General features: G+C 38.2%; 1 protein-coding gene and 1 pseudogene across 1 annotated transcript; both read right to left on the reverse strand.

Moving 5' to 3' along the window:
- LOC115426265 (GDNF family receptor alpha-2-like) overlaps positions 1–11584 on the reverse strand; it is a 56103-nt pseudogene extending 44519 nt beyond the window's left edge.
- A 3874-nt stretch (positions 11585–15458) lies between these two features.
- Positions 15459–25579, reverse strand: bco2l (beta-carotene 15, 15-dioxygenase 2, like). Its single transcript, XM_030144220.1, has 12 exons — positions 25546–25579; positions 23501–23678; positions 22857–23068; positions 22225–22340; positions 21998–22100; positions 20807–20947; positions 19296–19456; positions 18721–18891; positions 17334–17471; positions 16127–16309; positions 15835–15945; positions 15459–15575 (listed from the first exon to the last, which is right to left on the reverse strand). Exons 1-12 carry the CDS (start codon positions 25577–25579, stop codon positions 15459–15461), a joined length of 1665 nt encoding a protein of 554 aa, XP_030000080.1.
- Positions 25580–27202: the final 1623 nt, after the last annotated feature.

Consider the following 27202-nt stretch of genomic DNA (forward strand, 5'->3'; position numbering starts at 1 on the left):
CACCAAAATCCACATGATTTTACTGTGTGTTTCTTGTTCATCTTTTTCTGTATGGATGTATCAAAACTAGTGCTGTCAAACGATTACAGTTTTTAATCAGATTAATCACAGGGTTGCTGTGGATTCATTTTGATTATTCATTCATTCATTCATTATCTGAACCCGCTTTATCCTCACTAGGGTCACGGGGGTCGCTTGGAGCCTATCTCAGCTACTTAAGGGCAAAGGTGGGCGGGGTTCACCCTGGACATTTCGCCAGTTCATCGCAGTTCATTTTGATTAATCATTATTAAATATCATTCATTTTTAATTTATATTTCATTTTGCATGAGCAAACAGACTCCAGAAAGAAGGGAATATATATGCACTTAACATGTTTATTAAACACCTTTGACAGTTTCAACAAAACAACTTGAAACAATTGTTCCGTCTTGAGTTTTTTTGGTCCTCATATTTCCATCCAGAGGGCCAACGTGCTGTTTAGTGTTTTCCATCTTTATGGGTTGGTTCTGTTTCCTGTCACTACCAGATCAACTACCAGACCATTTGCACATGTGCGACAGTAACTCTACTTGGACAAACTGCCCCAAATGCATTACCAGAGACTTCAGAGTCATTCTGCACTGCAGATGGGTTAATTGTGTTAAAATTTTTAATCAGATTAATCATGATGGATGAATTTGCATTAATGTGTTAATTTTGACAGTCCAACTCAAAACACTTTGTATGTGTGTACAGACTTTTATTTAAAACTGTCTTTTTTACCAAATACAGTTAACTCCTTTTTAGTCTGTGTAGTACTTCTCAGTAACATACCTCAGCTGATGTCTTTTATGTTTGACTCAAGACAGAGATTTGAGCTGCTGTCTGACTCAAGATCTCTCTGCATGTCTAATTACAACAGTTACCCTCTAAAGCTATAGTGCTTTAAAAGCCTTTCAAGTTCAAGACTACCACTTACTCAGCAAACAACCATCTTAAACCTCTCTTCACATCTTTTTGTAGCAGCAGATGCATCCATTGTGTGCTTCAAAAGAGGCAAATATGCCCCAGGAACCTTAATGCCACTTCCAGCACATCAACTACATGTTTGTACTGTGTAGGGCAACATTTAAAAAAAAAAAAAAAAACGATGCCCTTTTTTTGCCAAAAGCAAAACATCTTGTTAAAATGATGCTTAGAATTTTGTTTCAACAGCTTCTCACCATGCAGTGAGGCGTCAATGCACAATCAGATGGGAATCAGACTGAGTTAGGCTACATTAAAAATTGTACAGTCTATAAAACAATAATGTCAACCCACAAAGAAGCTCTAGTTAATGAATTCTAAAAGCTTATTTACATGGATGTTATAAGCCGTGTTGAATCATAAATTTGCAAAACACACAGTAATCATATACACCCTTAGGATCTGGAACCCCCTACAGCAGGAGGCCTTGTTGTTATTTAAAAAAAACCTGCTCTTTGACAGTCACCCTGGACCCAATTATGCATTCATCTAGTAATAAAAATTCTTCCCAGCTGTTTAGTGATAAGATGTTTTTAGCCACAGGGCAACAACTTATCGCTGTAATTAAGCCTCCATTTGACTTCATTTGCTCTGACAGTATGGAGCATGACCGGCACGGCTCAGACAGACAATCAGGCCTTTCCCTAGTTACAGCACAAGAGGAAGATTGCTTTTAAGTGGATTCACATCCCTCTCCTTTGCCATAAGGGGTTTTATGAAGCTGTTAGGCACTATCACTCATTCTTTTCATATGCATTATCAATGAAGCTAAACTCCTGAGGTGATGGAAACTGTCCTATGGATTTTTAGTGACATTCTTGGCAAACCATTTATGGCTTAAAGCAAAGTCAATTTTAATAACTGTCATTCACCTTGTTTTGTTTTTAAAGGTGCCCTGTGCTGATTGTGTTCCCATTTAATATTGATTTTAAATTGCTCCCTTTTTTTGCTGCAGGCAGTGCTGGAAATCAGTCCATATACTTGTGCTGTACATCACTTATTTCGTTAAATAATATACAGTTTATTTCCCCACTACTTTTGGTTTTATATTAATTATATTCAGATAAAGCTTACTGCAGGCTGCACAGCCTGGGGCGCAGCCTGAGGTCCTCAACAGAGTGTCGCTGATTGTTGCACAGACTTCGCTGGTAACAAAAGGTGACTGAACTGTCAGAAGTCCCAAAAGTTTCCAAATGATCTGTCAGTGGAGATCAAACTAACCAGACCGGTCTCCTCTTTAAATTGCTTTTCCAAACACACTAGCGTACAGAAAAGCTTGAGAGGATAAATTTCAATATATGAATTTATATCACCACAATATTTAAATAAAATGCATTAATCTTCCCTCTCAACTCCCTTGCAGACATATTGTGTTAATTTTAAAAATGAAATACGAAGCATAAGTGATACCACAAATGCATCTTTCTTAGAATTGTGCTAAACAGAACACAAGTTGGAGCACAAATTCAGTTAACGGCTCAGCTTTTGAAGTGATATTGACATTTTAAACTCAATTTCAAACCATACAAATAGAATATTGGATTAGCTGAGAATAATATTTCGAGTCACAATTCCAATCCAGCGTGGCATGGTGGGCAAACACAGCTGAGAAAATGAGTGCTGAAATTTTCTGTCTTCCCTTTGGCGATGTGAATGCAATGTTAATATGAACGGTTACACAGTCGCTTACCTAAATCAGCCTTTTAATACCTGGTGTCAGATACTAAATGTTGAATACGATGTAAATTCTGCAAACTTCTGTAAAAGTGGCTATCATCTTTATAGCATATCCAGGAGAATGTTAAAAACAGGCAGCAGCAGTGCAGCCCAATATATCAGCCTCTGCTCACCATCACATATTTTCTATCAAACGAATGAATAGGATTCCTCATAATTTTAGATATTACAGTTTTAGAGCTGCTTAAATGGCTTATGTTTGACTACTAATATATTTACAGCGCTGGAGCTGCTAAGTGTGCGATGATGACAACCCAAGAAAATTAATCTAAAATGTAAAAAATATGTTTGTTAGTAGAACATAATATTAAGTCAGACTTGACTGCTTCGGATTCCTTTATATGGAAGTAAGAAAACTTGGCTGACGTATTGCAACAAGCAGCTATTTCAATTAATGATGCAGAGGGTGACACAGGGATGAAAAAAGAGATGACAGCTGCCGGGCCTGGTGGTTGACTTCTGCAATGCACATTATTCAGCACCACTGTGAACCTTTCTGCCAGGAGTGAGTCTTAATGCCCACATCATGACAGTATTCACTGAACAGAATAGCCCGTCAGTCACTCTCCCTCTGATAGAAAGCCTGAGAACTCACTCTGCTATAAAAGCCTAATCTAAACTCTCCTACCTGGCCCTCATTTTAGCTGCACTGTCACACACTATACCAGACTCATAGTGAATGGGAGTCATCTCGGGCACTTCACCTTACACTATAGAAAATCATTAGACAGATTTACGGGGACAAACAGTGGCTGTTTTGTCATCATACTTCACTGATCCTTTTCACATTTTGGGACCAGAGATGAAAAGGGGAGCAGAATGGATGAAAAGGACAAGGAGGGGAAGCTCTGAAAGGCCTTATTGATCACATCCAGCAGCTATCGACAGGTCCTTTCCTCTGATGATGAAGTAGCCACCTGGCAAGGGCCGCCTGTATCTCCAGTACAGAGAGGAAAAAAAGCAAATAGGACATATTCAGCATGCAGGAGCTGGCTTCTCCTCTCCTCTGACATACAGGGCAGGCTGGAAAAATGTTCTGCTTATGACAGTGGATGGCTAAGGTAATGGCCGGTGACTGCTACCATTGCTCATAGTAATGATGGTTTCACCAAGGAATACTGTGTACCTTTGTAACCCCCCGTCTTCCTGATTTCCCCCCATGACTCTCTCTTTCTTCCTCTCACTTCTTCATTCTTGGGTTTCTCCGTCTCTCTTTTAAACCCCGCCACCCACCCATCATTTATCTGCCCTTCTGCTGTCACCTCCTGTCTTCAGCCCCTGTCCGCTCCTTCTCTCTCTCTCTGGTCATTTCTCTTCTTCCCTGCCCAAGCCTTTCATAGCGCTCAGCATTCTTACAGTGTACACTTTACGTAACATCTCGTGACATTAAGGACCAACTTGTGGTATATTATCATGATACAGTGACTTATTCAGATGCCGACCTTTGCAACGCTGACATTCGTGAAAATGGAGAGAATAAATCATTCCACAAAATTGTCAGTTCATGTAAAGATACAGTGTCACCTCACAATGTACTGGACTAGTGTGGAGCTCTGGTTGAGCCTCTTTTTTCTTTTTCTGGAGTGAAAGTTGCCTGAGCTAATTAAACTGCCCTAAGAGGTCTTCACAAAAGATCTTCGATTCCTACTTTGAGTCTCAGGCTGTGGTTTCATGGCTGTGGCTACGTAATAATGCATGTCGGAGGTGTGGAAGGTATCATTTAAATTACCAATTCTACTGCTAACCTGCAAGGCAATATCCACATAAGGCCCAGAGCACAATTGAAGAGAGTCGTTGCTGCCTATACAATTTCCCTGTGTGTAGAAGTCACTGTTTCTTTCTTGGTAATTACTTCTTTTATAGATTCAAACTGCTAGACCTCATTGCTCCACACTGACACAGACCTATTCAGAGCAGAAAACCACCCATTATCTATCAAGGCCAGCTGCATTGATGCACTGAATTTAGGTGCCATTTTCCGTTAAAAAACACAATTAGCAGGTCATCATTAGCAGCATCACAAGAGCTCAAAACTTGGGATTATAAGAACCTTTAGCGGTGGATTTAGGCCAAATGGTGCTGTCCAGTAGCCTAAAGGCAGCCAACAGCTATGTAATGATAAAAAGTGAGTCTGGCTGAAAATCATAGCTGCTGCTCAAATAGATTCATGCTGATAAAGAATGTGCTTTGCAGTCTAAAATCCTTTCCTGCAACCATCTGTTTTCTTCATGTGTTTCCTGAAGATAGGTAAAGAAAACCTTGATTACCATGTCACAATGAGGCACTTTGTATTTATACAGTACCTCATTACAACAATATTGAGTGTTAGTTGTATTATTTTTTAACTCACAGCATAGAGTTACTTCAACCACTTCTTTGTACTTTAAAATTTGCATTCAGTTTTTTTTATTCTCAGAATGTAGAAGTGACCTTTCACATAAAACAGATTTCAGACAACTGCACTGTGCATAATTTAAAGAAGTAAAGCATATGCACGCACAATATTTTCTTTTCTTCCACTTCTTTGAGTACATTCTTTAGATTCAAAGTATTGAAAGATGTCCAGCATGTTGTTTAAATTATAAGGTGAAAACGATGAGATCGGAAAATTAGATCCCACTTAACGCTGAGTCTTAATATTACAGGCTGGTGAGTGTAGAGATGTCAACCTTAACCTCATGTATGACCCAAGTTCTTTTCAGTTCAGGTCTAATATGTCTGCATTAATAAACTGCATGGGTTTAAACATCTGATGGAAAATATTTTTCCAGTATTTTTTAAGAATATAGAGTTCTTACTGTTTGAGCTGCCTGTAGTAATAATGTTTTGTCATAAGCATAAGGAGAAACAAAAATGGCAGCTGTAAGTTGTAAGTAATGATTTTCTTTATATCACTGAAATTATAGCAGTTTTTAGTTGTAGCATCATATTTCATCTAATAAATAATTAAATGTCTTTTTGAAAAACACTGTAATTTAAATGTTTGATATTTCTTCCATGACTTCAGACTTCCTATTCTTTCCTTGATGTTCTTGAAGTGATGGTTTATTCACACATAGCTTATGCATTATCTATATGACAAGAGTCTATATGTATAAAGTTTAGAATTCATGCAGATTATCTATGTTCAAATATCTTGTGATCAAACAAAAAACCTAATTTGATAAGAAAATCACAATCGCAATATAAATATATCATGTTCCTGTTTTTGACGTTTTTTTTCCCAGTAGAAAAGAATGAAACTTTAAACCAGTCAATATCAAGTATTTCTCAATGCAAGTCACATAACTGTGCTCTCAGTTTAGCCAGAGGACCTCTGTTGCATGTCTTCCGCTTCTCATTTCCTGTCATCTCTGGTGGTACTATCTACATATTGGATAATAAAAAAGCTCAGTTGTAGAGCACTGCATTAGACCAAAACATAAATATAATTTCAACATCCTAAATTAATTTCCTCAGACAAGGAAAAGCACACACATACATGCACACGTGCACACGTACACAAACCAGAACACCAACGAGGTTATTAAAATTAGCACATTAAATTTCCCCTGTTTGCACTGCTTGTTCACCGTAGGCCAACATGATTATTCATTTTCACAAGTACACTTAATTTTAGTCTCCGCTACATACAAGATACTAGTTTTCAAATCAAGAATATTAGTAAATGCACTAAACAAGGTGGTGAAACAACCTTGCCTGGGGCAATGGAGTATCTGTGCACTGTTTGGATAAGGCTGGTCTGGGTATGAGGCATTGTTTTAAACCCCATGCATCTTTGGCAGACATCAGCTTTCCCTCCTCAGTTGCTGTGGTTTAGCCCTCAAGCCTCCAGACCAACTATCTGCCAGTGGTCAACAGGGTCATAAGAATCTCACTATGTTCTGGCTGTAGATTCTTTATAGCTTTCCATACTTCACACTGGCCTTAGGTCACAGTACAGTGCTCAAAAGTGTCTCATATGTTCATCTCCAAGCCACTAGACAGAGCTCTCAGAGCTTACCACATCAATAAAAATTATAAAGACCTTTAACAATCTCTGCCCTCCTTTGTCTATTAGTCCTGCTTATCTCCAATTCTCCTCTGCGAACCTCTTTTCTTTGTCTCCCACACTCTTCCTGCCTTAATCTCTTCACATCAGCATTGAAATAAAACTTTTAAGGCTATGATAGTCAGTATCTAACCCAATATCTATATCGAAACCTTCCTGTTTTGTCCACAAACGATTTCTAAAGTGGTTTAGCACCATTTTAAGGGGGTCTGTTGGGATTCAACCCTTCGTGTTTGTTTCCAGAGATGGATGTTGTACATAGATTGTTTCCAGTTAACAAAAGCCCGCTTGACTGCACAATGGATCGTGATTAGATTAAAGCTGCACTGTAAGAGCTTTTCGTTTGTGTTAAAGCGGGTTTTATCTCTGAGGGTAACAGGGCCAAAACTGGACACTGCTGAGAAGCATTCTTTGAAAAGAAACTCAACCTATGTGAAGGGCATGCTGTAGGCACAAGAGGTCTCTGCCCTTGATAGCACACAAGTGTATCTTGTACGCAAATACACGGTCTTTGAATGGAATGGCAAAAGGAGAGAAAGACTGAGAAAGTGACACAGAGGAAAAAATTATCTTTACAGGAGAGAAAGTGGTAGAAAAAGAGAGAAAGATTGGAGGAGAGACAGAAGGCCTGGGGAGCATCCATGCCATTACATTTCCCTTGAACTCATGTCAGGGACCCTCTGCTGCCATCAGTCTGATGAAGTGTAGCTGGTGCTATGAGCAGTCAGCCTGGCGAATCACTTCATGGATCACAACACAAAAGCCCAGAATGCACAAAGCTCAGAGACGCAATGTTTCCACCATTACCCCACGTGTCACAACAGCTGAGTACATTATGTCCTCCATGTTTACATGGCGTGACTCTTGACATCACCCACAGAGACTTGGACTGTGGAGTGGTCTATGTGTGTAGGGACGGTGAAATGTCACTCTTGGGTGAGGTCTCCCTTTATCCCCCAGGGCATAGCATCTTCAGCAACTCTGACTCAGTCATATGTGTCCTAATGGGAAAGACTTTGAGCTTCTAACACACTGGGATGCTCGATCCTGCTGCTTTATGCTGTCAATGTCTATTATATTGTGAAAATCAGAAGGGTTCAAAGTTACAACAAGAGTGCAATTTTATGTCCTTCCTAAGTGGACACATAAAGAGACACTGGCTACTTACAATTGTAACCTAATTACAAGGTAATATGGAACACTTTAGGTGGAAACCAATAAGCCCACCATAACAGATCTACCTAATGTAATTCCATTATAGCTCCATTACTTTAGAGAGGGTGAGGAAAGTAGGAAAGCATATATTTTTCATCAGGGGCTTCTGGATATCACTATAAGAGGTCATGAGGGAATTAGGCATCATCAAAGGGTGTGGTGTATATATCCGTCTTGGCTTTGCCTAGAAAGTAAACTGCTTCTAGAAAGTGGAGGATTAATGTATTATGAATATTATTATGATGAAGAATGCTGAAATGTAGAATCATTAATATGAATATTACATCCACATAGACATAGACATCTTGTAAGCATTTATGAGATTGATGTACAGCCCTGTAAAGCTGGAATGATTTTGAATAACTTATAAACTTATAAATTAGCAAACAACTACTATAATAATCATTTAAAGGCTGAAATATTTTTTTTAATTTAAAAAAAATTTAATTATATGTTTTCAGCCTCTTAATTGTAGGTATCCTCTGGTTTCTTTACTCTTCTAGGACAGTAAACTCCTCTGGTTTCTTTACTCTTCTAGGACAGTAAACTCCTCTGGTTTCTTTACTCTTCTAGGACAGTAAACTCCTCTGGTTTCTTTACTCTTCTAGGACAGTAAACTGAAGACCATATTGCGCTGTGTGTTGTAGACCAGATCTGATGTTTAAGGATTTGGGATTTAGGGGACACAGTAATAATAATGCACAGATTACTTGACAATAAATGTAATCATTAGTTGCAGGCCTATATCCATGTAATCTTTATTTAGCTGTGAGTCCACTTTAAAAAAAAAAAAAAAAAAAAAAAGAATTAAATTTCAAATATCAAAAAAACAAAAACAAGGGGAACAAAAGTAAAAAAAATAAATAAATAAACAATCCAAAAGGAGTGGGATGAAGTACACCTTATGTATTCCTGCCCCATTACTCCATCTTTTTCTACTGATCACAAAGTCCCATGTCCCATGTTCCTCAAAGTAACTTAACAAATATTACACATGTTAAAATAAATTCTAAACATTCCAGCACAAAATGCACAAATATTATGGCTACATATCAAAAATATACTCTGTCCATTTCATAGCTGTATTTCATAACAGTTTTCTACATCAAAATTAACTCCATCCATTTCATAGTTGTATTATGCATATAAAAACAAAAACTGAATGACTGCAACAGAGAGAATACAGAATTATCTAATAACAATGCAGACTGGTGATGATCTGACTGTTAAAAATAAACAAACCAGATTTCACATGAATATATCTGTACTTGAAAACAGCAGAGGTTCTAAATTTTTTATTGCACCACAGGTTCTAAAATTGCCACACATTTAAAATATGATGTGATATGTATTTTGTGGGGCTACCGCTGTGAGACGGAGACTCATAAAACCATCTGGCTCTTACCTTCAATGAGTCCCATGTGGATAGTCCAGTAGTTCTGCAGACACTGCAGCTCCTTCTTCATGCCCCTCTTGCAGCGGCAGCCATACAGTGGGCTAACCATCAGCACCTCTAAGGCAGCCTGGCACTCCCTGTTTTTGTCCAACATGGCTTCCTTTTCCTTGCCCACAAGGCACTGGCGCATCACCCGGTACCGAGAGCTGCAGTGAGGGTTCTGGTTGCACATGTCACTTGCCTGGATGCAGTCCACCCATTCTGGCTGAGCAGTGGGCCCAGACCCGGCCCCTGCAGATCCAGGACCATCATTAACCAAGGACACAGACAAAGCTGAGGAACCATCCCAGGAACTTGATGCTTCATCTAGGTGGGAATGAGAAGATAAGGAATGGGGGGTCAAGAGCTAGAGGACTCAGTATTATCTAGTGTTTTCACTGTGTCATAGTCATGTCTTCAATGGGAATTTTTTTCATCAAAGCAACAGGTATGATGTAGGGACACTGTATACTTGTAATCTCAACATGTCCATGCAAAATTCACCTTGGTCTTAGATGGAGTCACTCATTTTATTGGTCACATTTATCAAATATTAATATTAGTTTACAGTTGCATGGCATAACTCACTTCAGTGCATTCGAGGCCTTCAAAACAAACTTCTTACCAAATCTAACTGTGGTGTGCTTCACAAAGGATTAAGTCATTAACACACTAAAATCGCAAAATCAACACTTAATCCACATCCAGATAACTAGTAAATGAGTTCACAGTGAGTAACCACAGCACAGACTGAGGTGTAACCGTTTGACAGGAGCCAAGAATCAAGCGCACCTTTATAGTGTGTTCATGCGAAATGGCAAGAGAGACCCCTTGTGGTGATATTGAGAATTGCGCTTAGAAAAGACTGCATCCAAATCAGAGCAGAAGAAAAAAAGAGTGGCATGAAGTTAGATGCAAAATTATTTTATAAAACAGGTTATGTTAAAAGGAAGGATACTACTTGCTGATGCTACAGATAATTATGAGCACAGTGATAATATAAGATGTGATGATGATGATGGCGATGATGATGATGATGATGATGATGATGATGATGATGATAGATTTTCTTCATATTTGGTCAAAATGCACTCTGAAAATATCACATATTTACTGACCAAAAGCTGCATCGTGTTGCAACAAACACGAGCTTTTTTTTCCTACTAGAACATGCAGTGCAAAATGAATCCAATATAAGTGATTCAGTCGCACAGATGAAGTTTGTAGCTGTGGGTGGCAATTAAACATAATCTATTCAAACCATCCAGCTATAACGTGAACGCCCAACGGGGTTTTAGAAATACATAAGACATAGTATTAAATAGAAGCGGAATAACCTTGTGCCCTCACAGAACACCTGCTTAAAAACAGAGTGGGCACATACCAGAACATGCAGTGGGGAAAAAAAAAATTACTGAGAAGACCTGCATGTTTTTTTATTAAAGAATAAATATGTGTAAAGGTGAAGCTTGTTTCCATTTTTCACTTCTCACCTAAGCGCAGGAGACAGATGTAAGCGCACATCCACACAGTGACAGACTTCATGTTGGACTCAGCAGCAGGAGGGATGAGTTTGGCTCCAATTAGACTAATATTTCCACCTTGTGAAAGGTTAATTTCCCTCTCCGGATCCTTGACCCAGGCGTTGGCTGACTGTAAAAATTCAATATCCTCATTCAACTCCAAAATGCAGATGCACCTCCGAAAATCCTCGACTTCCAATAATAATAATAATAATCCACAATTTTAGGGGGCAATAATCTAACCATGAAACATAAAAAAAAAAAAGAAAATCCAGATTTGGGGGGAAAAAAAATAAAAACAAAAAAATCCAAATGCCAATCAATCAATCAATTAGTCAATCAATCCATGAAAGCAGTTTCTCAGGGTCCGTCTGTGCTGCGATCATTCTGAAAAACTACTGAGACTTGATCTCTCCGCATTATAAGCACCGCTCCAATTGCCCCTTGGAGACAATTTGTTCCTAAAACATTCCTCAAACTGGCGTAAAATGATCTATCAGCTATGCCAATATCTCTAACGAGGTAGAAGAACTCATCTAAAAGTGCTACAAAACGCTGACTGGCTTTCCCCCCTTGGCTCCCTGAAAAGCTGCGCGCTCCTCTGGAGGGAGTGAACGCTCCTTTTGCACTGCATGCGTGTCGAGGCATCACAGCACTTTATAAAGAGGAGTTTGGGTGAGCCGACAGAGGGCGCTGTCTGAGGATGCTCCTCATTGGAAAACGTGGGACACAGTCACACCGTGGCCCGAAAATAAATATTACTCCGCAGAAAAATCGCCACGAAATTCATGTAATATTCCTGCAGGATGCTGTGGAAGGATGCACCTGTGGTACTCAGCAGTGAAATTGCAGTGACCTCATCCAGCCCCTGTGATATTTCTTTGATCCCTTGTGATATTGCCATAGGATTTTCTCTGAAAGCCTATATATTTGAAGAAACAATTTGTGTGATTCATGTATAGTTTCCTTCTGGCAATATTGCTTAGTCTTTCATGAGGGGAATCTTTACAATCCTGTTCTGTTTGACTCATAATAGAACTGTCGGAATGACAAGGCCACAGCCACGACACACCAAAGAAATTAGGAAGTAACAGCAAGTGTGTAATCTGTTTGAACTCAATCCACTCAGATAACTCAGAATGCACTGAATTCATGTATTTAGTAAAGTCGCTTAGTCATTTGATTTGCTCACTGATATAAAGACACCATTCACTGTAGATCCACACTATTCATTACAATCTTTAGAAGCGGGGTTTAGTGGTGAAGTAGACAATGATCATAAAATGTCATCATTAAGTCAAATCATCAGCAATAGCCCAGTGTGTCACATGACGTTTGTGTTTCCTCTCATTGAAAGAAAGGTTTAAGAGATGGCACAATACCTCACATTATATATGTGCTCAGAGGAAATAAGCCCACAACCCACAGAATCTGTCATTTTTCAGTGTGTCTTCACATTAACAAAAATGACTTTGTTGTGCATCATTGCTTAAATAGAGCCTGGAATGTCATAAATCTTCACAAATCTTGAAAACAAAGTCTCTATTTAGAGGCGCTGACAGTGACAAACTGCAAGGCCAGTGGCTCATAATGATGTTTGACTGTCAGCCCAGGCTTCCATCCAAGAGGGAAAAGAGCGCGCTGTTATAATGGCAAAATCAGCCTCATTCTGCCTATATTGGCCTGGGCTGATTCTCATCTCCCCCCAGAGTTTGAAGTTTCTGTCATTATGAGGACACTGAAAGCATCAGTGGCCAACATAAAGTCTCCTGCATCTGTCCTGTGTTTGAACTGCAGTGGTTCACACAGCCCATTTCTCAGTGTTGTCGAAGAATTGAAACATATGCTCAATGTGATATTTTATTCTTTTATTTTACCAAATAACAAAAAAGGCACTTTGCAGGCAGTTAACTGTGTAAGATTTCCCGTTGTTTGAGTAATATACTCAGTTCAGAAGGAGGAAGCAGTTTCTAATAATGCAAAAAGGCACAAAAAGACTGAGAAACAGCATTACCCACAACCACAGTGAATAATACAGCTATATTTGCATTTCTGAATTCTCATACAGACATCACTTTTTTTTTTTTTCAATCCATGATAGCGCAATATAGATAAATCCTCTCCTCACATTTTTCTTGAGCCAGGCTGTCAGGTCCATAGTGGGAGTTTATTCTTGTTGACATTGCATGATTCACCCCCCTTGTGCGTATTTAATTGCTTCATTCTGACTTCATAAAGCAACTGCAGTTTTTTATGCATGTACAATTAGAATGCCCACAGAGAAACACACACACACACACGCCTGAGACTGTTCAGTACTACAACACTACTTCTTAAGCATACACACAAGAGACAGTGCATACACACACACACACACACACACACACACACATATATAATCTATATGCCTGAAAACTGTGGCCCCACAACATGCTCACAACCGTGAAGATAGAAAGTGACAAATCTGGATATAGAAGATATGTTTTCACAACTGTGGGAAATCAGTCCCTGTCTCTGAAAAGTGTGTCTAATACAGTGAATATAGATGATATCATTATGAATTCATGGGATATGAAATAATCACACAGATAACAGTCAAAGTTAAGGCACAGTATTTGCAATAACTTGTGGGTAGTGAGACAGCAGGCAGTTGGAGAGTGAGCTTGCATCCTTATTCTCATGGGGCAAATAAGAGCTTAGACAGTCTAAAATGTCTTGAATCAAAGGTATGCACATGCAGGTTTTATTTTTTAAAGTGTAAGGACGCTTGAACAAACATGTGCATTTTTTAATAGTGCATTATTCACTTGGCCCGGGTGAAAAATATTTAGCCATCAATGATAACTGTTTGTGCAAACCACTGATCTCTGTGTTTAATATCTTATCCAATAATACTTTACTAAATGAACGGGAAATGAGATCAATTGAGAAGGGTTTGTCTGCCCCACAGCAACACAAATTTAGCTTTGGTTTAATCTAAGGGCAAAGGTCACTGTATCTCTTCTTCCTGCCCATTGGAGAGTACTAATGAACCTCATAATGCAGCACATACACACACACATATACAGAAACACACGACCAAATGCACACAGGTTAAGCACGACTGATTAGATTAGGAATTATGGGCTAATTAATGTGCATCTTGGGAGACCTGTAAGGCATGCTTATTAGAACGCGTAGAGTCAGACGAGGATAGAACATGACAAAACATACGCGTTTGTAATCCACAGTATTAAAACAATTAGAACAGTAAATTATAGCTCTCCTCTTTCCTGTCTTATTCGGCTCTGCTAAAGATGAAAACTCTCCCTCTGTATACTGTACAGTCATAAATTATAGACGACTGGAACTTGCTGCTGAAAATTATCTCTGAGAGTTTTACACGGTTACTCTTTACAAAAGTCAATTTTTAAATATTAAAAAAGGACAGAATATATTGGGTCATATTCAGAGCCTCTCCAGTTTTGCTGTAGTCCCTGTATCAGGTGCAGAGCCTGAAGTCAGTTCAAATCAGTCCCTTCAAATCAATGTGAGAGTGAAAATAGCCAATGAAATAAGCATCAGTAAAGTCAATTGTGGAGTGACAAGTCCAGCTGTAGGCTACTTAACATTATGGGCATGGCCTTTGTGTTATATTACACACAGTTTCTTTAGCTCTCTGGCTATTGAGACAACAAACCATTCCTGATCGCTCTACGTGTCATTGTTAATGTGTGTGTCAACTTTGTTTTGGGTTGTTTTGAGCGCATAAACTGCTGAAAATTTCAAATGTGACCTCCACTAGACTCTCTGGAGGCTATCGACCAGTTAGATCCATTTGTTTTCCAGGCATTTCAGACATTGTCCATTTCTATCACATTACTTTGACAGAAATTGAATTTCCTCTGATGCATTTTTATGTATCCTAAGTGCTGTTGTGCTCTCATTGGGCGTATAGTATTTCCAGTGGCTTGATGATGCAAAAACACTTTGGGTTCAAACAGAAAAAAAGGGAAATGGATTTTATTTTAATGTCCATATTGACTTTTGTATATTTTTTCACAATGTTTGTCACCTAAAGAATTCTTTTTTTTTTTTTTTTTTCAAGAAATCACCTTCAACAATGTATTTTGGACAGTGTCCAGATGTTGTATTCAATCTTACAGAAGCACAGTAAGAACATATAGAGGGCAAATTTTATCAGTCTGGTGAAGCCATGCTGAGCTTCCTGTCTTGTTAGTCTCCGGATGATTGCCATCTTTCTTACTGTAATGGCAGCACACAGTGAGGACATGCACCTATTCCTTTCAAGGAGGCACAAACAAAGAGCATGAATCTGCACTTTTTCCCCAACTTTTTCAGCTTGTCTTTCATTTTTTCCGTCTTTATTTACAGTGGAGGAATTTTACAGGTAATAGCATCAACAGAGATATATTCTGTGGATAAAGTGGCTGGCTGGTTGCTGGTTATATTTGAGCAATTTGCTACTGTGCTGCAAACAGTGGCACATCTAGCCCATCTCGTTAAACACACCATGGGTCCCATACGGAATATTGACAGGAACCTCTGCTCTGCCCAGCTCCGTGAATGTCTTGGCATCCAAAACGAGAAGGAAAGTCTTTTTTTCCTGGAAACAGCAGTAGAGGAGATTAAATATGTTGGAGGTCACAGAATCCCCTATTCACAATAATGATAGTGAAAACACCACACTGTTTGTGTTCCCAGTGCATAGTAAAAAAAATATTCTGCATTTGAGAAAAAATAATAGTCCATTTGCATGTTTACATTCTTTTTTTTGTATATCTGTACAAGATACCATCTAATGTCAAAATCATTGCCACTTTTACAGCACTGACAGTGATATGAAGTGGTTTTTCTCCCCATACCTCTCTTGGTGTGATGATGACTGACATGACTACTCCATCATCTTCCTCAGTAGCTTTGGGCGAAGCAACAAAGACAGGCTCAGACGGGTACAAACCGGGATAACGCCACACCTAGACAGGCAAGATTACATAAACATCCCCTTTATTTTGAAGCTGCTTTATGTTATAAAAACCAGCCCACAACTTACTTCTCCAACACATGCAGGAGCAGCAGTAGAAATAACTTTGATGTGATAATACTTATCCCAGTTAACAATGAAGTCTCTCTAAGTAGTCTAAGATTGACAGAGACCTTAAGCTCCTTTGTGTGGACATCCATCTTGAGTAGGGAGTCGCTGAACACATGTCCGAACCCACAGGAGTAGAAGTAGCGATAAGGTCTTCCATTATGCTTCTCATAATTGATCTGAGGGAACTCAAGGCCCCCGTACTGCAGAAGCGTGTCATCATGAAGCTCCTCATGGGTCAAACACACCTGAAAGTTCACACATGAAAGTCACGATTTGACTTGGTTAAGTGCTGATCATACCTTTTCTCAGTACATTTTACTCAGTATGATTACACTGCAGATGTGGAATATGTATTATTCACTGCAAGTTCACAAGATCTTGGGCATTTCATTTCTAAGTTCAGCTAAATCAATTTCTTTTGTTCTTACCTTTTAAATATACTATGCACCTTCAAAAGAAATTACAGCACATATTTTTTTTTTCATTTGATTTCAACACCTGTGTAGCAGGCCAGTAAAATTGCCAGCAGCACTTTTACAGTTGCTTTCCAGCTATTACATCAACAATACATAAAACCATTTCGGTGAGAGCTAAGACTGAGGATAATGTCATGCCAACTAAAACATCATCTGTCATCATATTAGGTTCAGTGTGCTGTAAAATAAAATTATAAAAAAGAAAGACTGTAGCAATATACACAATTGTGAGTGTGTATGAGAGGACATGTATTAATTAATTAAAACATTATTGGGATGTAACCTAGACCTGGACTGGGTTACATATGGACTCTGCTCTCTTACAGGAATAGAATGCAGGTCTTCATACTATAAATCATAACATTTGACTGTTTTATTTTGAGGATAAGCTTTGGCCTGGTCTCCAAGAAATACATGTAAGTCAATGTAATGTGTGTTTCTGTGTGACAGCCGGAATTAAAGAAAAAAAGGCATTTGTTCTGCTGAATGGTGGACTTTCAGTTGAACTTGCTTATATCTACTGTTTCATTTACTCTTCTTTTTTTGTTTGTTTTTTTTTGTTTTTTTTTAACCAAGTTACTCTTTTAGAAACTACCTTCATTGTCTGATTGTGCTGGATAATTGCTCTGGGTGTGTGGGAGTAAATTGGTCGTATTTATCAGAATTACAGGCTTCATTCTTTAGTTCATACCAGGAATACCAGATTATTACCACTACTGAGTGTAATGCACAGCTGAACATGACATCTCATGTACAGTGCATAATAACCATAATGCATTCTATTTAATCCTACCTCTCCGGGTTTTGTCATTTTTGCTGTGGCTTTGTAGTTCAACAGAGTGACAAGGTTTTGGTCCAGGGGAGTGTGTTCATCCACTGTCAGAGGTAGGACATATCTCCTTGGGAGGTTTCTGCACAAAGAATTGTAAAACTGACACCACAAAAGACAAAAAGAGAAAGAAAACATTTGAGTGTAGAGCCTTTGACTTACAGGTGAGATGCAGCACTCATCACACCTATAACACAATGAATAAATAAAAGCATAGAGACTATATACAAAATCAATAGTCTGTGCAGTAACTGGCTCCTTGTTCAACATAGACCTCAACACAGTCTCCCTGTACATTCATGAGCATGCGCTTAGTTAGTTCCAAATGTTTGATAAAACAGCTTTATTTATGACCTTGATATTGTTTGAAAGCATTTTAATATTCTGTTCTTTGTATTTGTTAGTACATCAGTAATATGATTTGCAGAAACCTACCAGGCATAACGGTTATTAGCCCGCCCCCCCAAGGGGAGGTAAAGAGGCAAAACTATTGGTTGAATTCATACCAAATTGGGTGTATAGATTGCCAGTGACCCAGAATCGATGTCATTACATTTTGGGAAAGGTTAGTATAAGTTTCAATTTCTATGAATTTTTTACATGTTTTTATTCCCCCATTTACTTATAATGGGCAAAATTTCACATGTCTGTAGCTCCAAACTGTTGGTGGAATTCATACCAAACTGACTTTATAGTGACCCAGAATGGATCTCATTACATTTTGGGAACAGTAGGTTTAAGTTCAAATTTTTTATGAATTTTTAAAATCTTCCCCTTTACTTATAATGGTCAAAATATGTGCGAGGGGCGGGGTTTATTGTGCCTGGCACCACTTGTTTGTTAACGCTTTAGCAGCAAAACTATTGGTTGAATTCATGCCAGATTGGGTTTATAGATTGCCAGTGACCCAGAATAGATGTGATTACATTTTGGGAAAAGTAGGTCAAAATTCAAATTTTTTATTAATCTTTTTTTCCCCATTTACTTATAATGGCTAAAATTTGTCTATGCTGTCTATATCTATGCTGACATCAGCACACACATAGACATGATGACATCAGCTAGACTGATGCCAAAATAAGATACAATCCGTGCGAGGGGCGGGGTTTGTTATGTCTGGCACCATTTGTTAGAAGTGCAGTGAGGAGGATTTAGTGGCATCTAGTGGTGAAGTTGCAGATTAAAACCAACTGAATTCTCCTCATTTCATCTTCATCCTCCAAGTTGGTAGAAGGAGACTAGAAATGCTAAAAATGCCCTAGAGCTAGTGTTTTTGTCCATTCTAGGCTACTGTAGAAATACAGTGGACTCATTTCTTATTTATAAGCACATGATTGTCAGTCTTATTCACCTTGTCCATTTCCTCTCCAGAACTTTTGCGGAGGTTCTCCAAAGTGAAGTCTCCTATCGAATCACCATCATCCCCACAGCACATGTCCATGACCAAGAAACCACCCTCCTCGAAGGCGTTGATCTGATGCAGTGTGAACATGGGAGCTGCGTAGTATTTCACATCACTCACCTGCAGGATCAGTCATACAATGTCGGTAAAATCAAAAAGAGAGCAACAAAAGCATTTGGACAAACAAGAGGCAATATGTGTGGTAATTTATGTATATTTGAGGACAAGCTTGCTGTTTGCCAGTGCTCCCATTGTGTTGTACCGCCGTATTATATGTTTGCTATTGTATGCTTAATGGGCATGCTGTGTAATGAGATGAGAAAATTGAGAGTAACGGTGTATGAGAAAAGGCCACAACATCAGAGTGCAACTTCATCAAAATAAATAAGGAAAAAACTTCATGCGTGAAGAGATTAGCTAGCAACTTTTCTTTCCTCTTCTGCCCATTTATCAGCGGGGTGTGTATGTATTATGTCACACTTTATTTTATGCAGTTAGACTGTGGCTGTTCAGTTCTAACCCACCTTGCCAGTGTGTCTGTTGACCAGGTGGAAGATAGTGTCATACTGGGGCTCCCAGGTCATGACTTTATGAAAGCTCTTTCCTTGAATTCTGTACAGCATGAACTTCAGCAGGTCCAACTTGATTGGCTGCTCAATGAACACTATGTAGTTCTCTGACATAACTGTAGAAAAGCAGAACGAACAGGAGCAGATTAATCAGCTTTTCACCTTTCATAAATGTGTGATTACACGTGTTCACACCTTTCAGTAGTGATTTAGATATTAACCATATTTGTAGAACAAAGTGGTTGGGCCTTTATGTCTTCATCTAAAGGTCAATTCCAAATGTTATTTTAATTGACAGAAGTTAATAGAGCATCTGTAGTGAGATAATGGGATGCTATGTGTGTTACTGGTGCCAACACACCACACCCACATTTACCCTGCATGACAAGTCACAGCACAATAAAATGTTACTGTTCAGAGCCTATCCTTCCCCTCAGGAAAACAAGATAGAAATACTGTGCTAATACACAAACAATGAAAAGCGGAGAAAACTTAACCCCCATCAAACTGTTCTGGTGAAATTAATTGCGTGATTCCTTGTACAACTTCAATGTTCCATTACTTGTAAGATTTCTTGGTGCCAGACAGTCTGGCAGAGCAAGGGTGGTCTGTAGGAAATACAAGCAGTGATATAATCAGGATACTGATGCAGAACGAAAATAAAATGGAGCGTATAGCTCATTCAAGCAGAGCCCGGAAGTTGCACTTGCTGATTGGTGCGAGCTGTTTCCCGTTTGCTTTAATATCAGCTATGGCTGTCTGGTAAAAACATTTAATCATAGCCTCAAAAGAAACATAACTTTCATCTATTACAGCATATGACAGCAAACAGTTCCGTCCACGTAGATCCTCTTCCTTATCTACAAGGCTTTTGGTACTGAGGGGTTTATTATAATCATATTTGTTTGCTAAAGCTGCCTCAATTGTCCAAGAATCATTATTTGACCTCCCATAAAAACAAAACTTATTTTAAACAAAAGTGACAGTTTTCTAACGGTGATGGTGACGATTACTGTCTCTGTGTGTAATATAATCACATAGAATTAAAAAGAAACAAACTAATACAAAAACATGATTAAAATCTCTAATTTTCAGGTATCAGTTTTAGAGATGGAAATCTGTTTAGCACAAAGCTGCTTTTCTTTCTTTCTTTTTTTCAAGATTTGGTGAAACATTTGAGGGACACAGTCGGAGAAAGTGATTACTTTGTGTGTGAGTCAGATTGAGAGAGCTGAACAGAAAGACAAAGGAGCCGTGATTGACAAAAAGAAGAAGGACAAGACTGGAATTTAAATTAGTAATTAATAAGAGCGAGAGAAAAAAAAAAAAACCTCGAGCACACTCTTTATGAAGCAGTCTTTCAGTGCAGAAAAAAATACTGATAGATATTTATTAATTAATTTCATTTTAGTATAGATGCAGTAAGTTAAAGAGGGCGTGGAATGTTTTGTATGCTGTTATCTCACCAAAACTGTGATAGTACGATGGTTTCCTGGGTTCAGCTGCACGGATGGAGCAGAGGACTTTTGCCCCACTCAGGTCAGCTGAATCATCCTTGGCCATGCTCTCCTCTGGAGGAGGCACTCGGATGATGTTGTAGAAAAAGCCTGTAAGGCCAAAAGACAGCTGATGTACAGTAAACTACAGTACGTATATGTATGCAGTTTAAGATGAGTAACATAAGGACAGTCATATACAAACAAAATTGTAAGTTGTATATGGTGCAGTACAGTTCGTTTGTTTATTTATTTCAAATTTACATTAAAACCAAACAACAAAAGGATTATATAAAAGAAAGTCCAACATTTGAAAAGGAGCGGGACAAAGTTTAATTTATAATCCCTCGCCCTCATACCCCATCCTTCAAACTACCCTAAATTCCTATACAAAACACAAAATTGCTATACATGTCAAGGATCGATTGTCCATTTTACAGCAGCATTCTGTCCTTTTCGTAGCAGTAATAGTGTACATATTAAAAACAAAAATAGACTCTGTCCATTTCATAACAATAATACACATATTAAAAAACAAAAATAAACTCTGTCCTGTTCATGACAATAATACACATATCAAAAACAAAAGTAAACTATCTGTTCCATAACAATAATGCACAAAAAAAAAAAAAACTGCCCATTTCTTATCAGCAATATACTAATCAAAAATAAACCACATCCAATTCATAACAAATACGAAAATGTATTAAAAAACAAATATATACTCTATGTCCATTTCATGACAATAATGCCCATATGAAAAAAATAAATAAATAAATAAACTCTGTCCTTTTCATAACACTAATACCCATATAAAAAATTAAAAAATAAAAGTAAACTCTTTCCATTGCATAACAATGATACCCATATCCCATATATCCACAGTTCAATGGGCTCTGCATTAAATTTTTTATGGGACAATAAAGTACAGGTTATTAAGTCTAATCCACAGGCATAAACCAAAGATATTCACTGATTCATGTGCAAAAAAGTACAAAAAAGTCCCATATAATTTCCTCAGAGAACAGAAAACTTCCCCTGTGTGTTAGAATGGAGGCTTGGTTGTGGCAGATCTTAAGAGATCAGCTGCACACAGTTTCTAAAGGTAGACATGTTGAAATATATAAATAAATAAATAAAATAAAATAAATAAAAACATACCAGCCTTGCCATAGGAGTTGCCCATATTGTATGTGGCCCCTTCACAGTCATAATGTGGGTGAGCTGTGGCTGAGTTTACAGCGATATACTGACTCCAGTCCACCTTAAATAGAAAAACAGCACTGTTGCTTTTGTGGTTCTTGTTTGTCTCATTGGCATAATCAACAGCTGAGTCATCATATTTATTTATTTATATTTATCTCCTGACACCCATTTTTCTGTCTTACCTTCTCCTTTGTAACCAGACTCTGTGGATCGATTCGTCTCATGTAGTTGGTTTCTGTGCTGACATAATAGTCGCCTTTGTACTTGACGAAGTTCACACTGGCGTTATCTGTAGCTTCTGTTAACACATGCAGATGTTAGGAACACACTGAATAAAGCACTTTAGCAAACCCCACCTGTCTCACAGGTCTCACTGATAAATACTTTTTACATACATTTCTTTATCCTTAATTTCTCAAATGCAGCACTATGCTTTAAAATAATCTTTCCACCGCAGACTTGTATACAATATTGTTTGCATGCATACACACACAGACATTGATACTGATATTGACTTGTGTTCCGTTTACTTAAATAAAAGCACTATAATGTAACACTAGCTTCCATTAGACTGGAAAAACTACAATAAACCATATACAGACAAAGGCAGAGGGTGTAAAAGGAAAGGCAAACATTTTCATCCTTATTTTTGTGATTTGATTGTTACTTTGCTTCTGGTTGTCTAGCATAGCTCCTTTCTTACTGTTATGCACAAATGAACTGAATAGTTTAATAATGCATTTGGCTCTGCTGCTGCTACATTATGCTGCTGTGGTGTGTATTATACATGGGAATATGAAGGACACACACATACTTGGAATCTGAAAGCGTGAAAAGAAACGTGCAAAGATGTTCTTGCATGGATCGGGCATGGCCAAGGTCCCAAACTCTGACACCACAATGCGGTTCCTCTCTGAGTTGTTAACGTACGAGTCACTTCTCAGGAAGCGGCTGCTGTAGGTGACGTTACCATCACTTAAATGGAACCTGTGCATCATGGCCATACCATCAAACCAGTGGGTGTATCTGAAAGAAAAAAGAAAACAAAGTTATTTGTGTAACGTTTCTCATAAATGAGATGGACTGATGTGATATATGTGACAAATATTTTTCACTTCATCTCAACCAAAACAACTGAAGGAACTATTTTATGAGCATGATGACAGAAGATCTAAACATGTCTTAGGCTGTTATGTGACATGTGAAAGCTTGTCATAGATCTGCATATTTTACTGTCACATTTGTGGTGTATAATTCCAGATTTCACAATCATGTTATAAATATACAGGCTGCTAGTACCCCACTGTCATTCTGTCCCTTTAATCATCTCATGGCATAGATCCTGACCTTAAATGTTTATCAGATTGAGTAAAGTGCAAGGATGTAATCCATATCGTAAGACCTTGCACGACTCTGCTACTTGGCATTGACGTGCAGTTTTTTTTTTTCTTTTCCTACCTGTCGTTCCCAAATTCAAACTTCCCAGGGCCATTCCTTAGGAAACTCCCATTGATCCAGGATGGAATATTACCCTTGATGTTGGCGGGTATGGGGTCAGGTGTTTCTTCCACAGTGGTCACCAGAGGAGCCAATGTCTCCAGTCCTTTGGCCTGTGGACATCGCTGATTGCTGGGTACTAAGAAAAGAGAGGTTAATCAAAATGATATATGCAAAGCCATTAAACCTATAAACCTGTAGATGTCATTATGAAAACAGAGCAGCAGCTGACTCTTATACTTACATATACTGCAGCAGTGTACAGGAAGTACACATCAGCAGAATCATATACATGTGGAGCAGGGACTGTTTTATAACTTTACAACTTTGAATGACTGTGTGTGAGGAAGTGAGGTTTGAAGAAGTTCTTTTGCAGGTTTATCTGTCTAAATCAGCTGAATATGATTATTGAATTCACCATTCAAACATACTCTTATCATCTCACCACTCCTGCGCTATGAGAGAAGGAAAATGCACAGATGAGCTGAACACGTCTGAGGAAGGAGACGTTATGAACGGTACGAGCTCCTGCTTGTCTGAACTTATGGCTCTCTCAGGTCATGCACTCTGAATGACACCTGCACTATCTACTGCCTTAACTGTTATCCAATAACCAATTCCTGTTCATTACCTCATATCTCAGCACATAATGGAGGTGCTAAAATATATATGGGAGAAGCATGATTAGCAAAAGCAAATCTCGGCCAGCTCAATACTGCGCTACATGCTGAGTTAGTTACAATATCAGAGGTTTTTTTGACTGTGGGAATTATTATCACAGCCAATCAGCAAAGCGGGAGTTTTGTTCAATCCCATGACACTTGTACAGCAGACAATAAAAAAGGAGAATGTGCCATAAAGAGATAACCGCTACAGGCTTTAACCGTGTTGACTCTGTAAGTTTTGATTGTGATTATTGCAGCGTTGCAAATGATGCCTGAATATGTACTGTCATTTTGGGGGTCATTTGATGTAGTTTACGCTGCATTCAAAATTGAGTCTCTTGAAAAACAAAATAGCAGCACTGATGAGCCCAGAACTGTTATGGATAATGGCACCAGGTATTGGCAGTTTTGGGTGGGTTTGAATAATCACAATTGCACCATGAGTCTATTTGTGACAGCTATTGCTTTAACTTATCATTTTGCTCCTTGTAAAACAGAACGTCAGTATAAAAGTCTATGACCTTGCAGGAATTTGGTCTCATATTCCAAATTTTTTTTGTTGTTGATTCTGTTCTTTTCATTTTTACCAGGCATGGATCTGCCAGTTAGTTTTTTTATTTAAATTTTTTTTCTTCTGTTTAACAGCTGAGACGGACTAAAAGCTGTTAATGAGACATTGTACATTTTCTTTCAAAAGCTCTGATTCAAAAGGCAAAACTGGAACAGGAACAATAGGAAATGCCAACACGTCTTTTTGTAACAGCGGCTCTGATTTAGAATGCAACGGAACGGCATTATGACTAAAACAAAGGGTACAGTGTCAGATCTCTGTGTTGGCATGTGTGTTTCTGTCTGGACTCTATTGGATGCTATTACATCACCCCAGTTTTGCAAGCGGATGTACTGCAAGATGGTGAAAAGCTATCTAAGGCTAACCTAAAGCTATCTCTTTGATTTCTTTTGCTGTTGTTAAGTTAAACCGTGATTCAATTAACTAACCCCTTTTCCCAAAGTAAGTGATTGTAGAAAATACCCTTTTTTAGAGGCCAAGTTTGTTTGTCTAGAAATAGGGTTATTGTAAAATCATCCAGTTATTCAAATACAGTTAATTCAAAAAATGGATAATTATGTAAAATAACATTTAAAAATCAATGGCACAAACTTTACAGTTACATTTGATTTTACCTCACATAACACACTTTTGCAATTGATTCTCGGTTTGAAATAAGTCACTAATTCAATTTATCTGATGATAAAAGTCTCACCTTTATAGCTTAGACACAAATAATTCATGTTTTGCATGGGCTGTAACTGAAAATATCTACTAAAATGTCTACTCACTGCAGTTTGGGTCAAGTTTCTTGGTCTTAGGCATGGCTGGTGTGACTCTGACCAAACAAAGATAGGATTTATATACACCTTGAGGTAAACCTTTGTACCGCTGGACACTTGCCAAGTTCAGGAAGCGAATCCAGACACTCATTCGGTAATATTACACAATGTAACAGCAAGTTTACTGGCTACTGTCTCCTTTAGTTGCCAAGCATTCCCAAAGAGGACTTTAAAACAAAATCCAAACAGAAAATACAAGGCTCTTCACTATATACTTCACACATCAGTGGATTTAAGTGGAATATAAGTGCTACTGCCTCACTGTGGAGATCACTGTCAAAGAGTATTATTTGCAAAAATTTAAGTAAAATAAAACATCATATACTTAGTGTACCATAGATAGTAAACATGACATATAATGTGATATAACATAACATGACCTTCACATTTTATATAACACTTATCTGATATCCAAAGACTTCAAGTAGTTACGTAGTATATATATTGCTGTTTCTATCTAATCTATATGAATGTGACACACTGCATCTCATACACGTTCAAATTACATAACATGCCACAATTTTATAAACCTTACCATGTGCATGACACAATACCTTTTGTCAGGTTTTAGTTGTCTCATTTATGGATTTTTGTCAGATTTTACAATGATAATAAACCATGTATCATTATTCTCTTGATGAGTTCACTTTTGATAAGCACCATGCTGAGGGTGAGTGTGCAATATATGTTTTATTGACAGAGAGGGACAGGAGAGTGCTAAAAGGGATTAAAAACACATGGAGCGCAAAATAATACAAAGAGAGAATAATAAAAACAGACAAAATGAAGTGGGGTTATTAATTGGGTAGCAAACATACTGGCTTTTGTTAAAATTTACACCAGTGTGAAGGATTTAATGGATTAAATATTTGGTTATTTGGATCCTTTGAACTCCCTTTGGGTACTAAATTAGCGTGGACCCCTCTTTCATTGGTAAATGCTGTCAGTGAATCCAGCTAAAACAGAAGCATTTTAAGCAGCAGAGGCAGAACCTCAGTTTTTCCATGATAATCATATAATCAAACCTGTTCTGCATCAAGTACACATGTGTCTATAATTTGCACAGGCTAACAACCCCCTCACCTCTATTCAGATTCTACCGGAAATTACAGGCATGGTGCTTTTCACTCAAAGCTATGAATTTTGTCAAAAGGGCACCAGTTTGAAGCCATTTGCCAAAAGAAAAAGCTACACCAAACATTCAGCATTACATGACAAAAACCAAACCACACCAAATTCTCAGCAGAGTGACACCCGGCAGCCAGTCTTTGGAATCTAGCACTACACATTTCAACACAACATGAAAAAACGCAAAGCTGGCAAGTATGTACAAGCCATGAGGTTGCTTGTGAGATCCAATTAAATTAGTAGTTCCCAGCCTGGAAATTCCTTAGGGATGTTGAATTCCAGAACCTTGAATTAAAATGACACAAATAACAAGTGTCCAGATGAAATAAACAAATGCATGAACAATCAAAGAAGAAAAAGCAAAAGCACCTTTCTGCTGATATCAGTATGACGAATGGTGATGAAAGCAAATCAGCAGCAGGTAAGACATGTGTGGATTTATTTCAGCCCTCTGGCTCAAAATATACTGCTTGTAGCA

This window comes from Sphaeramia orbicularis, chromosome 9 (assembly GCF_902148855.1).
Source record: "Sphaeramia orbicularis chromosome 9, fSphaOr1.1, whole genome shotgun sequence".
NCBI classification, from domain to species: Eukaryota; Metazoa; Chordata; class Actinopteri; order Kurtiformes; family Apogonidae; genus Sphaeramia; species Sphaeramia orbicularis.